The sequence below is a fragment of the Vigna umbellata genome, chromosome 1, assembly GCF_029865625.1.
Source record: "Vigna umbellata cultivar VRB3 chromosome 1, Vumbellata_1.0, whole genome shotgun sequence".
NCBI lineage: Eukaryota > Viridiplantae > Streptophyta > Magnoliopsida > Fabales > Fabaceae > Vigna > Vigna umbellata.
Genome location: NC_142165.1, coordinates 63,549,229 through 63,568,064, shown reverse-complemented (window position 1 = coordinate 63,568,064; position 18,836 = coordinate 63,549,229). Strand labels below are relative to the sequence as shown.

Sequence of the window (18,836 nt, the reverse complement as noted above, 5' to 3'; positions counted from 1 at the left end):
GACTCAAACAAGTCACAATCCACTTGCTAAGACTGCCCCAATAGCCCAATTATACCCAGAACCCCTAACTCTCAAATTCACAATCTTACTTCCTCCAAAAGGACCTAAAACACTACCGAATCACCAAGTTTTCTACCTAGCTAAAGTTACAACAGATTTCACACTCCAAATCATTTCTAACATGATCCAATACAGTAATTAAGTTCATCAAACTCACTATAAAGCAATCAATCACAACTCCATCAATTACACCATTCAATTCAAACCATCCTATATACTTAAAATCCAAAGTATCGTACAAAACCGCACGACAATCCAAAATTCAACATGCATTCATTTACAAAGCAGATTCAAGAAATAAATTCAAAGAAAAATATTTAGCTCCTCTTACCTTGGGTTCTCACAGTACAACTCACAACAACAACTTCACAGAACCTTTCACGGTAAAACGCACAATACCCTACATCCACCAAATTGGTGATAGAAAACAGCTCTTAGAGCTAGAATGAACAGAGGAAATGGAAAGGAATATTTCTAGCTACATGCAACCAGTAGATATGCATGCCCTAGGTTCCAAAATAACGGAGGAGAAAGGGGAAACGACTTACCCGCTGAAGAACGAGAATCTAATCGAATGGATAGGAAACTCTCAACTCCGGGAACGCAGGAACACCACCTATTTGACAATGCAACGGTTGAAATTTGTGAAAGGGTAAAGAGAAAGCAGAGGAAGAAGAAAGGGAAACTGAGTCTAGAGAGAGATGGAAAAGGTGGCTAATGAACCAGGAAAAAGAAAAATAAGTTTATACTATAAAAGTATGATGTCTTTAATTTTTATTTTCAGGTCTTACATAAAATTTTATACTTTATTTCCTAGTATTTAATTGTTCTATTTTATTATTTATGTGACTACTATAGTTTATTATTTTATTTTGGGATGTTACAATGTCTATATTTAAAAAGTATATGAAATACATATGATATAAGAGAAATGAATATGCATTTTAAAGTTAAAATCAAGGAATATGATTGTTATTTAAAATCAGAAAATTGATAGAATCTTTTCTTTTGTTTAAATTGCAAAATATAATGTCTCGAGTCTCATTAGCATGATATGCCAAAAATATTTCTTAAACAATTTAATTGATAGAAAACAAGTAAACAAATATTTCAACTTACATAAAATTAAATTCTAACAATATCAATTATACTCTAAATATCTACACGCATAAAAAAATAAAAGTAAAATTTGAATTTCAGTAAATTAAAATATTTTAGAATAAATATATACTATTTTTAATGTAATACAGGTTAGATACAGTGGCAATATTAACTTGAATTTTAGAAACTTATAAAAACAAGCTGACTGTTGAAATTTGCATACATTCATATGATGTTCTTTAAATAAAAAAGGAAAAAAAATATAATTGCGGAGTTTTAGTTTTGATAAAAGTAAAGCATTAAAAAAGTTGACGATAAAAGAGACATATTCTATAAAAATTGACATAAGATGCATCTGATTGTATTATGAAATTGTTTGAAAACTGGTAGGAGTTTGTATACTAAATTCGAACATTGAAACGGACCACCAAACGCATTATTGCTGACAAATAATCAACTCCAACATAACACCACTTACCAACTCCTTCTAATCTCATGCTTCTAACATCAGAATCTGTTTTCGATATTAATTCAGTTATATCTTACCAAATTGTTTCATTCATATCAAAATGTATAAGGAAAGATTATATTTGAATTTTAAAGATAAAATATCACGTATTCTCTTGTAGATTCAAAAAGAAGAAATAAGAAAATAAAATAATAAAGAAATAAATAGCGTTTAAGAAGTCAATATTATTAAAAAATAAAAGATATTTTTTAGGAGAAAAAAACGTAAAGATAACAGAAAAGAAAAGAAGACGCGGCAGAGGTATGGTTCTCCCGCCACATAGATAGCAGATGCGAAGAAAGTGTATGAGAAGTCAGGTTTTGGCCACACGTGTTCCCTCCTCCACACCCTTCTCAATCTCTCTCCCTATAACACTCCACACTATATTTCACCGTTACTTTCTCTATTTATTTATTATTATTTTTTTATTTATGTATTTATATATATATATATATATATATATATATATATATATATAATAATTCGTAGAGAAGTTTTCTCTCTCTTTCTCTCTCGCTCGTTACCGCGAACTCGATCGGCATCGGCACCCACACGAGGGGAAACGCGATTTCCTTTTCCCTTCGCTAAACAAACAAACAAACTCTTTCTCTTCAGGATTCCAAATCCATCCCTGTAAGGTTTCTATTTTCCCCAATTTAGGGTTTCTCTCTCATTCCTCTCTTCAATTTCTTCTTTCTTCTTCTATCTTCTCTCGGACGCCACTTTGCGAATTCCTTTCTTCCTATCCTTTTTTCTACGATTATATTAACTCAATCTTCCCTTCCCCTTGCAATCCTCAGGCCTATCTGTTGACGAGACAAAAAAAAAAAAAAAAAAAAGAAAGAGAGAGTAGGGATTTCCTTTTGTATTTTTTGTTCTGTGGATAAATTCGATTCTGTTATTCGTCCTATCATCATATTCTAGCTGTTGGTTTTTTAGAGAGATTAATGTCAATTGCTTTATTATGCAAGAAACTCTGTGAAGTTTTTGGTGCTTTGTTTTAGTTTGCCATCCGAAATCGAGGGTTTTCTTGTTAGATCTCAGCCAGGGCCACAGTTTTTTTTATTTTTTTTTTGTGGTTTTCATATTTTTTTTTCTTTTTCTTCTTGTTCTGGTGTCCTTCCTTTTCTGGGAAGGAGAAGAAAAAGAAAGGACCTCGAGAAAAAAATTAGGGTTTGGTTATTGGTTTAGGGTTGTGTACATACATAGGTAGATAGATACATGCGATGGCGTTGAATTTCTCGCATCGACCGATTTTTTCTGAGGATAATTTGGTGTCGTCGATGAGGATGGGGATTCCGGAGAAGAGCGGTGTTGATAATTGCTATGATTACGGAAGAGATAGGTGTGATAGGGGTGGTGGTGGTGCGACTCACGATGACATTGTCGATCTTTTGCCTTCGGATCCCTTCGGCATGGACATCAGCACCACCTTCACGGCCATCACCGGTTGGCTTGAGGATTTGGAGGTTGATTATGGTGGTTATAGAAGGGATGAGCTTGGGGCGAGTGATGACAATTACCAGCTTTTTGCTGGGTTGAATTTCATTTGGAACAATGCTATGAGGTTCCATGCGTGTGTTGAGGAGAAGATGGGGTTTGGCGAGTGTAGTTCTCTGAGTGACGATGGAGCTGCTGCTGCATCGAGCAATTTTGGGGTTGGATCTGCTTCTGATGCTGATTTATCGGGTTTGCCTGCTACTAGCGGGTCGGATGATGTTTTTAGACGGGGTGATGACGACCTTGAAGGAGGAGGTGGGGGTGATGAATCTGGTCCTCACCCTGCCTTGAGTTATTCTCTTGGTTATCTGGGATTGTCTGATCTTCTTGTTGTCGAAAGAGTTTGTAAGTTTCTGCATTCCACGGTTCATGATGATCCGCTTTTGTGGAGGAGTATCCACGTCGATCAGCCTTTGAATGAGAGGATAACTGACGATGTTCTTTTCCGATTGGCTAACAGGGCTCAAGGTAATCTTCAGTGCTTGAGCCTTGTTGAATGTACCAGGATAACTGATGATGGTTTGAGGCGGGTTCTTGAAAGCAATCCCAAATTAACCAAGGTAAACACGCGTTACCATACTGTGTTTGTGAATTCCACATTGAAACTAAAATTCATCTTAAGCATCTGTATGTGGTTTTACGTGTAAAATTAATTTGGATTATGTCAGATGGTATTGTTGTTTTATTTTAGTTATTCGTTGAATGTTCCTTTTACACAGCAAGATGGTTAAAAGTGTCTTTCGGGAACTGGTGAAGTAATCATCAGATAAAAAAGTCTCTTTTAGTCTCATTATAGAACCTTGGCCGTGTTTTCTGTACACTTTGGATATGGTTCTCGGGAATTTTATTTATTGGAATTTTTTACCCAAGTTAGCATGCCTTTTTTCTCTTTTTTAATATTTTATTTGCCTGTATATCGTGCGTGAAATATTTGGCCTTTTTCATTATCATTGCTTATTGCTTATTGTCTCTATACTTTATCAGTTATTGATAGAGGCATGTATGGATTCATTTAGGTTTGGGAAATGCTTTATTTTTGTCCAAAACAATTAAGCAGTTTTTCCTTTTGACCACAACTGTATATTTGTGCTGGTAATTTGCTGACCTAACCGTCCTGTCATTATTTTCTGTTGCTATTTGTATCTATTAATGGATGAATTGGTAGAAAATGTGCTATATACTTTTGAAGGAATTAAACCCCTTATTTTGAAGGGAAGACGTGAAATAAAAGTGAATCATATATCTAGTTGGGGCAATTTAATTGTTAACTGTCAACGTTGATTCATTCAAGCTTATTTTAATGTTGAGATGCAATCAGTTTGAATAATTCTCATGAATTTATTACATATCTTGTCTTTTGTTATTGGTGATGTTTGTCATTGTTTCATGTATCATATGATTTATTGTTGGTCTGCTTTATAATCCCCCCTTCTTGTCAACTGTTATTGCACTAATTACCCTAAGCGTTAAAATACTTGAGAGCTCAGCCGTATTTTTCTTTTGTCCATATTATATTATAAACCAAGTAAAATTTTCTCCAAAATCTGTGCAGTTGAGTGTCCCTGGATGTACAAGACTCAGTATTGAGGGTATTGTGGGTATGCTAAAAGCCTACAACTCTGTGGGTCCCCAAGGGGTGAAGCATTTATACATAGGAGGTCTTTATGGTGTTACACTAAAGCATTTTGAGGAGTTGAGGTTCTTGTTGGGTGCTGATAGCCGGCAGCAGATGCGGCAGTCTCATAAACCTCACTTCTATCGCAGGGGAAATTTGTATCTGTCCTGTAATGATGATCGAGCCATGGATATTGAAGTTTGTCCACGATGCCAGAATTTGAGGCTTGTATATGATTGTCCGGCAGAGAGTTGTCAAGGGACGGGACACACCACTCAGATGTGCAGGGCATGCACTCTATGCATACCCCGGTGTAGTCAGTGTGGCCACTGTATCAATGACAGTGAATATGAGGAAACATTTTGTTTGGAATTGCTTTGCTCTTCTTGTTCTAAGCAGCTAGTCAAATGTTCAGATGGAAAGGCTGGACCAGCTAAGTCAGTTATTATTCATGAACAAAGCTAGAGTTGTTGTCAAAGTATCCTGTGAAAAGTCTGAGAAAAAGTTTTATATGGAAGTCATATGAAGCGTTCGTTGAATGCTGTTAGAGTTCTTTGGCGTTCTTTGTAATTGGTCTTGGAGGTGGGATGCATTTGATGGGTATTTTCCTTTCGTAGAGAAAGTGGAAAATGACTCCATTTTTGTGTTTCCGCAGCTACCGGAGTGCAACCTGCAGGAATGAACTTGATTGCCATGATTATTGAACACGTATTGCACACTATGGATTTTCAGTTATATTGTGATTAAGAGGTTATGAGAGCTGCAGTTGGGTGTTGTGCTTTGCAACGTTGCATTCGGATAACAGTTGTGATTGGCTCGGATGCATAACCGGTGGGAACACTCTGATCTTTAGACTTTGGTTATTTTTTCATTTGCTGTATTGAATAATTGACTATTGCTATGTTGTGGTGTTCGTACCCTGTTTTATTTTCTTTTCTTCCATCCTTGGAGGAGAAAAATAAGGAAAGTGGTATTATGATGTCATTAAATCCACGCTTATGTCACTTTCAGCATTAGCTTGTATAAATGAAATGCATTTATGGTGGACTTGGACTTGAAAATGAATGCTATTTATTATGTACTTTAAGCATTTCCTGGGAAAAATATGTTTGTCACTTGTTTTTAACGCCCAATGTCGGAAGAAGTGGTTGTGTGGGCATCTATTTTGGCTTGATTAACATTTAATTGAACAGATAAAAGCTTGCTCTGGCCTTGTCTTTCGTAATTCCTGTGAATGTAACATGTTCCATACTTATAGACATGTATAAGAGTAGCGACATTAACTCTTGTTTTTCCTCCTAAGATGATTGCATTAAACAAATGTGAAGAAACAAATGTTTGCTTACACATTTCTGCCACGGCAGTCTACGTTACACCAAGAATAGCCAGCTACGTTGGCCATTTTTGCGTAGACGGGCTTCCTATGAAACATAAGAAAACTTGGACAGCAAGGTATTACATTCTTAAAATGTTTTGCTTTGTGGTTCTCGGGGAATTGGAGAAACCAAGGCATAGTGGCATAGATGAAAAGGTATGGTGAAAGTCATTCAAAAACCATGAGTTACGTTTTTGTTGCCTTGTGTTGGGAGGGATCACTACGAGTGTGTTTGCTTTCACGTTCAAACCACCTTAAAACCCCATCGGCATTCAGAAGTGAACTCGAATTTTCAGATACTTTCTTACTACACGTAGAAGCAACATTCCGTTATTTAATAAATGATTCCAATCATAGGATTTTGATTTGAGACAGTAGGAACAAGTTTTGGAATTTAAAACAATACAAGTACAATCTAAAGGTTGGAATGACGAAAGGAAATGGAGCTGAAAAATAAGTAAATAAGTTACTAACAATGCCTTTAAATTTACAGTATGAATAAATATTCAAGAAAACTAAACTTGGTTGGATGGAAGTAAGGTGGACCACTTGAATTTGGAAGCTTCATGTTCTTTCTTCAAGATAAATGTCAAAAGTTGAATTATCAGTTTATCTATATGAATTAAAATAAAACTCAATCACAATTGTCAAATTCTCTCACCGAAAGAAGGAAGATGACTATTTATAGTCTAGTTCAACCTAAAATGAAAAATGCAATCGTTTAATCAAATTTTCTTGCTCACATGTTTTATTTGTATCGTCCTTTGATCTTGGCTTGCATTTTATCTTGGCTGGCATGTTTCTTCGGTTTTTATCTTAGCTTGTATGTTTCTTCGGTTGGACTTGAATAAATTAATATTTGATTGAAAATGTATTTTAGTTAAATTTATTATAATTAATCTTCTTGTTTTTAATTGAAAATATATTTGTCTAATTAACAGTGAGAATGTCAATAAATTAATTAAAAATTTACATTAATTAATTTAAAAATTTAAGATAATAATTAATAGAACAATAATTTTTAAATAATCAAATGATGAATCCTATTTTGAAAAGGCAATTAAATCAACATATTTTCTTTTATTATTATTTTTATCTTTTTCTAATTTTATTTTTTTTATTTTAATTTTTTTATCTAATCTCTTATTTATTTTGTTTATCTTTATTTTCTTTTATTATTTTATTTGACTAACTTCTATTTTATCGTTTTTATAAGAACTAATTTGTTATAAAATAATTTTATATTTGTTGGAAGACAACTTGAGATTAACTTTATCCTTTCTATTTTGTTGACTACTATTTTAGAAATACTGAAATTGCTATAATTTAGTAGTATTAATTTGATTGTGTCAATGACAACGTTACCAATACACTATTATCATATATGCATCTATTCAACCACATTGTTAAGCATACAAATTTTAAATTGGTGAAAGATATTATGTAACCAATGATAATAATTGATTTTACCGTTATCTGTGATGTAATTTTGATACAAAATCAACTCTCTTTGACTGTGAAGCTTGCTTAAACTGTTGTTTTTAGTTGAATTTTGTGAATAAGTTAGTTGAGGTTATACTTAATGATTTTTATCACTAATTCCCTCAATTTTGTAGGTTATTGGTATGTTTTGGAAGAGGAGAAAAGTATCAAGGTGTTGGAACCCAAGAAGGATAGCAGAAGCACCAGAATAGAAGGTTGCAGAAGGCTCAATGACGCTTGGTTGCCCTTTTCTGGGGCCCTAGGCACTGGTTGCCACGCAATCACGCCTGGTTGTTGATAATCGTTGATTTTATCGTTATCTGTGATGCAATTTTGATACTAAATCAACTCTCTTTGACTTTGAAACTTGCTTAAACTCTTGTTTTTAGTTAAATTATGTGAATAAGAGATTAAGGTTATACTTAATGATTTTTATAACTAATCCCCTTTATTTTGTAGTATATTGGTATGTTTTGGAAGAAGAACAAAAGTATCAAGGAAATGGAACTCAAGAGGGACATCAAAGCACCAGAGAAGAAGGCTGAAGAAGGCGCAAGGCACCTGGTTGCCCTTTTTTAGGCCCCTCAAAGCAGGTAGGCTAGCATGGACGTCTGGTTGCCCTCTTCAGAGGCCCTCGGCGCTGAGGTTCGCGCATCATCGCCTAGTTGCCCTTCTGGGGGTGCTGAGCGCTAGTCTGTTGCACCGCAAGACGTCTGGTTGCCCTCAACCAAGACCCTCAATGCCAGTATTCTCGCAGTTGCGCCTGCTTGCCCCCATTTCGGGCGCTGAGTGTCACTCTTCTCGTAGTGTGTCTTGCTTGCCCCTATCCAGGGCGCTCAGCGCCAGCTACATGTCACGCATCTTGCCTGGTTGCCCCACTTAGGGCGTTGAGTGCCAGTGACGTTGGCTCATGATCCATGTTTGATCTATTTAAAGGCTTTTACACATTAGGGTTCATATCTTTGGACGACTGAAGCAAAGAGACACAATTTTCAACCCTTTGGAGGCAGATTGGGATGTGAGAGCTTTCCTTTTCAGTTTCTAGGGTTTTCATTCATTCATTCTTCCATTGTACACCAAGGTTCTCCATGACAATGGAGAGCTAAATCATTTGTTGTTAGGGATGATGTAACCTCTAAACTTTTATGTATTTGAACATGTTTTAAATAATTTATGTTTCTTTCATTGAATGTTAGTGACTGTCTCCTATTCGTAATGCTTGTCTTGTTTTGGCCATTCATGACTTGATGTTTGATTTGTTTAAGTATTGGAAAATATCTTATTGTTGATATTGTTGATAGGGGGAGCACTAGTTTAGCTGAACCTACAATCTCAGAGTTTTTGGTTTTTTATGATGACAACACATAATTAATAACACATGTGTTTATGTGTTACATGTTCATCACTTTCATGTTTATGACTATTTGAGAACATATTTGTGTTGATTATGTCATTGCTGCAATTCACTGTGTTTTACATGAGATCTTATCTGTGGATGCATGACATATATTTTAGAAAAGGAAAACCACATGCACTTTTGTTGAACTTATAATATGTGGCAAAACGCCAGTTTTAAGTCGACTTCATTATGAAGTAAGTCAATTAAAACTCGTGGCTTTGCACAAACTTTTTCAAAGTATGCTGTGAGAATTTTTGAAGAGAAAGTTTTGGGTGTTGCTCCCTCCACCACCACTATTTTCATTTATTCCAAAAATACTCTACATCTCCCCACTATTTTCTTTTATCCCAAAAATACCCTACATCTCTCCACTATTTTCTTTTATTCCAAAAATACTCTACACCTCCCCACTATTTTCTTTTATTAAATTAATCAATGTAAGTTCTCGATTAATTTATTGACGTTCTCATTATTAATCAAAGTATATTCTTAATTAAAAGCAAAAACTTTGTAGGTTAACAATAGTAAATTTTATTTAAAGTACATTTTCAATTAAATATTATTATGTAAAAATCATTAATTTTACTTGATTAAAGGACAAAAGACATATATAATAATAAATCTGTTAAGACCTCGACAAGTGTACCGAATCGTATCAAGTAATAATAAATGGTAAGACCAAATATCGTTTCCCAAGAGACTTACGACACTAAACAGTCATGTAATTGCTTAACTAATTAAGACTTTGAAGAACAATTTAGGGTTTTTAAATGCAAAAACAAGAAAGTAAATATGAATGCAATTTTGATCAATTGAATAGAAACGCAAAAGTGAATGATGATGTTTAAATTATGAGATGAAGATGTTGTTGGGGTTTAGATTTCACCTAATCACTCTCATGCATATATGAATTCTTCTTCTTTATTAATTGTTAATGTCAATTTCTAAAGTACTTAGAACTCGATGTCTCGAGGAAAAAAAGTCTATCCTTAATTACTAGTTTACAATGTCTTGTCTTCCTAATAATTAATTTTACATTATGAACGAAAGCTTAAGATAACCAAGCGTTTTATCCCTATGTCTAGGCAATAGTTCCCATGGGAGAAATTCCCCAGTTCTAGGTTTCTCCGTATGTGTCCATATCAAAGAAAACCAATAATCATGCCATGAATGAGTTAAACATAACAAGCATAGAGCAAAGGAGAATAACCCTAACAATTAATGAAAGAAGCATAAATAAATTAGAATCAATTAAAATACATGAGAGTTTAGAGGTTACATCTTCCCCAACAACAAATTAATTTACTTCCCCCTTGTCATGGAGAACTAGATGAACAATGGAATGAGAATGAAAGATAAACCCTAAAAACCGAAAAGGAGAGCTTCCGCATCCAATACTGCCTTTGGAGAGCTGAAAAAGTCTGAATTTGTGTCCCTTCTGTCAAAAGATTCTCCCTCTAGGACATTCAAGTCCTTATATACAGCTAAATTGGATCATGGGCCAACGTTGTCAGCGCTTAGTGCCCCTACTTAGGGCGCCCAAGCAAGCTTGTGAGAAAATTGGCGCTCAGAGCCCCTAAAAGGGTGCCTAAGCTTTGTGCGATACACGAAAATGGCGCTCAGGGCCCTTTTCTGGCGCTTAGCCTTGACTGGCTGGCGCTTAGGGCCCCTTTCTAGCGCTCAACTTCAGCTTGACTTTTCTACACTGCGTCTTTTTCTCTTTTTCTGCATTCCAACTCCTTGATACTTTAACTCCTCTTTTAAATCATTCCAATAACCTACAAAATCAAGGGAATTTAGTGATAAAATCATTAATTATACCCTCTACTCACTTATTCACAAAACTAAATTAAAAACATGAGTTCGAGAAAGCTTCTAAGTCAAAAAGGGTGAAGAATGTGAAAGATGGTGGGGAGGACAAAATCAAGTTATCCAAAGGGTTCCTAAGCTCGTTAATGTGTTTTCCTAAGCCTCTTTATCTAGAAATTGGACTAGATTTTGTTTTAGGTTTTTTTGTTGTTATAATTTTCTTTTTGATAATGTAATCTCCTTCAATTATCTTCTAAATAATCCAATATCTTCACGATATATTTGATTGTTGTGGCGATCTAAAAATATATGAGAGGAACTTTGCTAGATTCAAAAAGATTTGGTAAATATTATCTTTTGATATTTACTAATATAGTTAAATAAGGTAACTATTTAAAAATACCAAATAAAATATTTAAAGATATATTTTCCCCAAATTATCTTTTATCATAAACATTTATCAATTATCCAAGCCTTTTTGTAGAAAAAATAGAGAAAACCGCAATGTCCAATTTTTGTTTCTCGTTCCCTCTTCCTAGTTTAGCCAAATTTAACCAATTTATTTCCATGCCTCCATGAGTCCAATTTAGTTACACTTACACTAACACACCTCAAAATATCCAAAGAACATTTATGCAACTAACATATTATTTTTAACATGTTTTCTTATCTCATGTTCAATAAACCCAATTATAAACAAGTCTTAATTAACATATTCTTTTAAAGTACAAAAACTAATTAAGAATCTAATATTAAAGATTAAATGAAAGGACAAATATGCACTCATCAAGTGTCTAACACCTTTGAATGTCTAATGCATACTTACCCTAACATCTAATACATTGGAGCTTCTATCGCACGTGTGAGGACTCATATAGTGAGTGTTCCCTTATATTTTTTACTTTGGAAACAAATATTATAATTGACTATGTGTATATGTGATGTTACAGATAGAGTTCAACTTTAGAAAGTGATTGACCTTGACTCTTATTTATTATCATTGTAGAAGATAAGTTTATGAGGAGTTATCTCCTTAGAAAGACATTCCAAATTAGAAGGAATTAATTCCATTTTTAGTATACATATTTTGTCACTAATATGTTTCTTCCTTTAATGATTGTAGTAGAAATAATATTTTTATTCAAATCATTCACTTGCACCCATGTTGAATTATTAAGATAATTTTCTTGATTAATATTGCATCTACTTTGAATTTAACCTGAATATTTAATGTCATTTAAAAACCTTGATGTAAAGTATTCAAGTTGAATTTTGAAGACTTTATATCTTTTGGCAAGAGGTTTATAGAATGAAATCATTAATTTGTTGGGTAGATTCAAAATATTATAAGGGTAAAAGTGATTCACAATACTATCCAAAAGCTTTAAGAATTTAAAATTTATCTGTAATTTGAAATAATTTATTAGTGACTTAATTACATGACGTCTTTCCATTTCTAAAAACGTGTAAAATTCACATAAAATCATCTCCTAAAAAAATCACCCTCGTGTCTTAGTTTTTAGCTTTCATACTATATTTCAAGTTTGTTAAAATGCTTCAATGCATAATCTACTCATAATCTTGTTTCACCATATATAATCAATTTGATTTTTATCAAAAAGACCTAACTCGAATATTAATGATGCAAATAACAATTTTAGAATATCATAGTCCATTTATTATATAACATACCAAATCAAAAATATGTATTAAAAAGTTTCCGTAGTCGTATTATTTAATTGAATACTAATGCTTATTGATAACAATATATAATACTATAATGTATTAAATATGTTAAATAAGTTTTTGTAATATTTGTATATAATGGCGAAATTTGACAATATATAATACTATAATGACCTATAATTAAAAAAGAAAAGTACATTGATCTTGAACTCACATTTATTGCAAGTAGTTAAAATTAAAATTCTCATAGTTTATATATTATGTAACATCCCAAATACATTATTGAACTATAACGGAAACATTACAAAGTCAATAGGATAGATCACTGAACAAGCTCGAACAGAACTATAAAGTCATTTTTACAGTCATCCAAAAAACCATAAATTTAACTTTATATACAACATGTACTAGTACCAAAACTATGTATAATAATAGTGTATCAAAAACCACCAAGAAGACTAAAACACTACGGAAATACAATACTAATATCACTACACATCAGAAGCCTCTCTACCTAATGCTTGCTCAACAGACACATCATCGTGTTCTATTCACACCCATCAGATGACCATCGTCAAAGAAAATACACATAGACAAACAACCAAGAACATACAAGAAGGGTAAATTAATTGTAAAACGATCATTCATATTTAAGTAAATACAATATACAATTTCAAGCACACTATAATTATAACATTGTTTCTCTTCACACATATCGACTCAGACTTAGCCAAACCCTTTATTATCTACTATAAATGTCGAGCCATGAATAGTTATGCACCTGTGTGATGAAACAACTGACTCACTCAACACAAGGTTAGTTCTTAAAACGTCCTTTGCCAACATGAAGAAAGGTCCCCAGGCTAGAACCTCTCGCTCCTCTCACGACATGACTCATCACTCTCTAATTGAGCACATATGACCATTAGAGGGACAGAATAACCATCATATCGGCTTCTTACAATTTATACTAGTCTCCCATAAAACCATCAATAAGAAATTCTTCCTTGGAATTCCCATTCACAATAGTCCACACAACACTTTGATATCTTCATCATACATTTCATCCAAGCATAAGGAACCATCCAACATTAATGAAAGAAAGGAAAAGGAAGATATGAATGAATCACTGTAACAACCGCCATAGCCGCCACAACAAATAATTCTAGAACAACTTGGTGTGTTGGCAGTGAAGATCTCCCTTTCTCCTATAGAGTTACAAATGCCTCCTGAAGTCACAAACAAAACATCTTCGCTCTCTTTCTTCATATGTCAGAGGGATATTTTTGAAATTCTCTCTGGCACTGATATGTTATGTATATCAGTACTACAACTTTGGTTGTTGTAAGTAAATTTCTACAGTTATGAAGTTTAAATATATTCAATATTTTATTCTAACAGTTGAAAAACTTAATTTTGACTTAATTTAGACTTTCATTAATTGTTAGGGTTTTTCTTCTATACTCTATGCATGCTTTGTTTAACTCATTCAATTGCATGATCATTGATTTTATTTGTATGGACACATATAGATAAATCTAGACATGAAGAAATTCTCCCAATAGTAATATTGCCTAGACATAGGGATAGGAGGATTGGTTGCCTTTAAGCTTCTGTGCCAATGTAATGCATGAATAATTGCTAGAGAGACAAGACATTGTAAACTAGTGATTAGGAGTATCCTTTCTTCACCATGACATTAGGTTTAAGGTAAATTAGAAAGTGGCATTAACATTAATGAAGAAGATGAATTCTTGAATACATGAGAGTGGGTAGGATGAATTGAAAACCCCCAACAACATTATCATTCCATATATTTCAATCACGTTTTGCTTCTTTTGTTCAATTGATCAATACATGCATTAATATTTACTTTTTAGTATTTGCATTTAAATATACAAGAATTCTTTCACAAGTCTAATTTAATCAACAAATCACATGACTGTTTAGGCTATGAGTCCTTTGGGAAACGATACTTGGTCTTACCATTTATTATTACTTGATACGATTCGGTTACACTTGTCGAGGGTTGACAAGTTTTTGGCGACGTTGTCGGGGGACTCATGGTTTAACTATTCTATTTGTGTTATTATTGATTAACTTTGACTTGATTTTTTTTATCTTTTTATCTTTTTGTTTATCTTTCTATCTTTTTAGTTTATCTTTCTATCTTTTTAGTTTATCTTTCTATCTTTTTGTGCTAACAATTGTTTTTAGGGTTTTGTGTTCTTGTGTATGCAGGATACAATTAGGACTAGGAGCAAGAAAACTTTGGAACCTCTTCTTGAAGGATTGGACGAAAGTAGAAGGAGAGGGAGGATCCGAACTTCTAGAGAACTATTTCCTTCTCCGAAAACACTTCTACAACCCTCACCATAAAGATCTAACCAGAGTACTGAAGAGATGGCTGAAGAGAACAATGTTAGACGTACTCTAGCGGATTACACCACTGTTGTTGGCCCTCATCACTTTAATAGCATTGTTAAGCCGAGGGTCAATGCTGCAAACATGGAGGTGAAACTGGCGTTGATACAATTGGTAGAGCAACCAATTTAATGGGCTATCACATGAAAATCCATATGAGCATCTAACCACATTCAACGAGATTTGCAACACTATGAAGATCAATGGTGTGTCGGATGAAGCAATAAAGCTTAGTTTATTTCCTTTCTCATTGGGAGGCAATGCTAAGTTATGGTTGAATTCTTTTCCGGAAGGTAGCTTTGTTGAATGGGAAGTCATGGTTTCAAAGTTCCTAAACAACTACTTCCCACAGTCTAAAATCAACAAAGGGAAGCAAGAGATTTCTTCTTTTAGACAAGGCATGGAGGAGATGCTAGGTCAAGCCTGGGATAGATACAAGAGCTTGTTGAGAAAGACGCCCACTCATGGCTTTGACGAAGCAACTGTAGTCATTCTTTTCCTTAGAGGTCTTGGTTCACAAACCAAGTTGACGTTAGATGCCTCAGTTGGAGGTAATATTAAATGCAAGACTCCAGAGAAAGCCACTGAATTGATTGACAACATGGCTACAAATGATAATGAGTTGCATAATGAGAGAGGAGCTCCAATTCAACAGGAAGGAGTTCTACAATTTCAATCTCAAGACGCCTTGCTTCCACAAAATAAGATCATCACTCAGTAGTTGGAAGAAGTGACAAAGAAGCTTTCTTTATTACCTCAAGAGATATGTAATATTTCGATGGCTCAAAGGCAGCAAAAACAGTGGCAGCCACAACCTACTCCATATGAGAAAACCACAAAATTGGAGGATACTTTCCAACAATTCATGAAAATGAGTGTCTCTTACTATAAGAATGTAGAGGCTGCATTTAACAGTATGAAGATACACATTGGGCAAATGGTTAACAAGATGGAAGGTTGTGAGAAGGATGCAAAGAGTAATTTGAGGGAAGAGTGTAAAACCATTGTTACAAGAAGTGATAAAGTGTTTGAGGAAATAAAAATAGAGAGAAAAGAGAGAGAAAATGAGAGTGGGAAAGAAACACTTAAGTGGAAAGATAGGGTTGAGAAAGAAAAAAAGAGAGAAGAGGAAGATGAGAGAAAAAAAGAAAAAGAAAAAGAAGAGGTAGACGAGAGAAATAAAGAAAGAGAGTTAGAAAAGACATTTCCTTATCCAAAGACTTATTCAAGGAAGGAGAAAGAAAAACAACTGGAGCGGTTCATGGAGATGTTTAAAAACTGGAGATTACCATTCCTTTCTCTGAAGCATTGCAACAGATGTCGTCCTATGCAAAATTTTGAAGGAACTCCTTACAAAGAAAAGAAAATACATTGAGAAGGAGACCATTGAAGTGCAAGGTAACTGCAGTGCAATCAAACAGCAATTACCTCCTAAGTTTAAAGATCCAGGGAGCTTCACTATTCCATGCACCATAGGAGAGTTGGAAGTTGGAAGGGCGTTGATTGATTTGGGAGCTAGCATTAATTTAATGCCGCTTTCTATGTTCAAAAGAATTGAGGGTTTGGAACTCAAACCCACTATAATGGCTCTTCAATTGGCAGACAAATCTCTTAAATATCCGTATGGGGTAAATGAAGATGTGCTGGTAAAGGTTGACAAATTCGTATTCCCAGTGGATTTTGTTATAATGGAGATGGAGGAGAATGGAGATGTGCCTCTCATTCTTGGGAGACCATTTATGAAGACTGCTAGAGTTTTAATTGATGTGGAGAATGATATGCTTAAAGTGAGAGTTCAAGATGAAGAAGTGAATTTTGATTTATTCAAAGCCATGACACATCCTAAAGATGATAAAGAATGTTTTCAACTTGATATACTTGATGAAGTTTGTATGGTGCAAGAAAGGATGGTACGTTATTCTTCTCCATTAGAGAAAACTCTTATTGATGCTTGTGAAGACTTGAATGAAGAAGAAGAGAAATGAATTGATGAAATATATGACGGATTTGGAGACATTGAAGGAGATTCCAGTGGAGGATGCTAAGTTTGTGACAATTGATACCAAAGAAGAAGTCAAAGCAAAGAAGTTAGAATTAAAGATGTTACCATCACATTTGAAGTATATTTTTTTAGAAGAAGATGGAACAAAGCCAATCATCATTAATAATTCCTTGCTTCCTGAAGAAGAAGAAAAGTTGGTAAAAATATTGAAAGCCAACAAAGAAGCTATTGGGTGGTAAATCTCAGATCTCAAAGGTATAAGTCCAACTTATTGCATGCATAGGATCTTTATGGAAGATGGTTATAGGCCGAGTGCTCAACCATAGAGAAGGCTAAATCCTGTCATGAAGGACGTGGTTAGAAAAGAAGTATTGAAGCTCTTGGAAGCTGGCATTATTTATCCAATCTCTGACAGTGAATGGGTAAGTCCAGTATAGGTAGTTCCAAAGAAAGGTGGGATGACAGTAATTTATAATGAGAAGAATGAGCTTATTCCTACTCGGACTGTTATTGGATGGCGAATGTGCATTGATTACAGGAAGTTGAATAAAGCCACTAGGAAGGATCATTTTCCTCTTCCTTTCATGGACCAGACGCTGGAGAGATTGGTAGGTCAGTCTTTTTATTGTTTTCTGGATGGATACTCTGGATACAACCAAATTGTGGTAGATCCAAAAGACCAAGAGAAGATGGCATTCACATGTCCTTTTGGTGTCTTTGCCTACAGAAAGATGCCATTTAGGTTATGTAATGCCCCAGCTACATTTCAAAGGTGTATGCAGGCAATTTTTACAGATCTCATAGAAAAGTGCATTGAAGTCTTCATGGATGATTTTTCAGTTTTTGGAGATTCTTTCCAAAGGTGTTTGGAAAATCTGGATATTGTCCTCAAAAGATGTGTTCAAACGAATCTTGTGCTTAATTGAGAGAAATGTCATTTCATGTTAACAGAAGGAATTGTGTTGGGGCACAAGATTTCTACTAAGGGGATTGAAGTGGATAAAGCCAAAGTAGAGGTCTCTGAGAAACTTCCTCCACCAATAAATTTGAAAGGAATTAGAAGCTTCCTAGGCCATGCTGGATTCTATAGAAGATTTATTAAAGATTTCTCAAAAATTGTCAAACCATTGAGTAATCTGCTGGTTAAAGATGCACCTTTTGTGATGGATGAAGAATATTTGAAAGCCTTTGACATCTTGAAAAGTAAACTGGTGTCGGCTCTAGTGATTGTAGCTCCAGATTGGAATTAGAAATTTGAATTAATGTGTGATGCTAGTGATTATGCAATAGGATTCGTGCTTGGTCAGAGAAAAGAGAAGGGGTTTCACACAATCTATTACGCCAGCAAAGTTTTGAATGATGCTCAGTTGAATTATGCTACTACTGAAAAGGAGTTCCTAGCTATAGTGTATGCTTTGGAGAAATTTAGACGTTATCTCACTGGGTCTAAGGTGATTATCTACACAGATCATGCAGCTATAAAATATTTATTGACAAAGCTAGATTCTAAGCCACATTTGATTAGATGGGTACTCCTATTGCAAGAATTTGATGTTGAAATCCGTGATAAAAAGGGGAGTGAGAATTTGACTGCTGATCATTTATCTTGGTTGGTTAACATTGAGGTTACTAGCAAAGAAGCAAAAATCTGGGAATTTATTGGCCTACTTTATTTAAAGATGCTCATAATCATGCTAGGAATTGTGACAGGTGTCAAAGAACTAGGACTATTTCAAGACGTCATGAGATGCCATTACAAGGCATTTTAGAGGTTGAAGTCTTTGATTGCTGGGGTATTGATTTTGTAGGACCTTTTCCACCATCTTTCAACAATGAATACATACTGTGGACTATGTGAGTAAATGGGTGGAAGCA

General features: G+C 34.4%; 1 protein-coding gene across 1 annotated transcript; it reads left to right on the top strand.

Annotated features, from left to right (window-relative positions):
- The first annotated feature begins 2,153 nt into the window (after positions 1 to 2,153).
- LOC124822050 (Ribonuclease inhibitor) lies at positions 2,154 to 5,831 on the top strand. The gene is made up of 2 exons (XM_088104042.1): positions 2,154 to 3,729; positions 4,722 to 5,831. The coding sequence occupies exons 1-2, from the start codon at positions 2,896 to 2,898 to the stop codon at positions 5,247 to 5,249; spliced, it is 1,362 nt and encodes a 453-aa protein (XP_087960168.1). The 5' UTR covers positions 2,154 to 2,895; the 3' UTR covers positions 5,250 to 5,831.
- Positions 5,832 to 18,836: the final 13,005 nt, after the last annotated feature.

Excerpts from the sequence above, each read along its gene's own strand:
- LOC124822050 (XM_088104042.1), top strand. The coding sequence starts at position 2,896 with ATGGCGTTGAATTTCTCGCATCGACCGATTTTTTCTGAGGATAATTTG. Across the intron at positions 3,730-4,721 it reads GCAATCCCAAATTAACCAAG|TTGAGTGTCCCTGGATGTAC; the intron begins GTAAACACGCGT and ends AAATCTGTGCAG.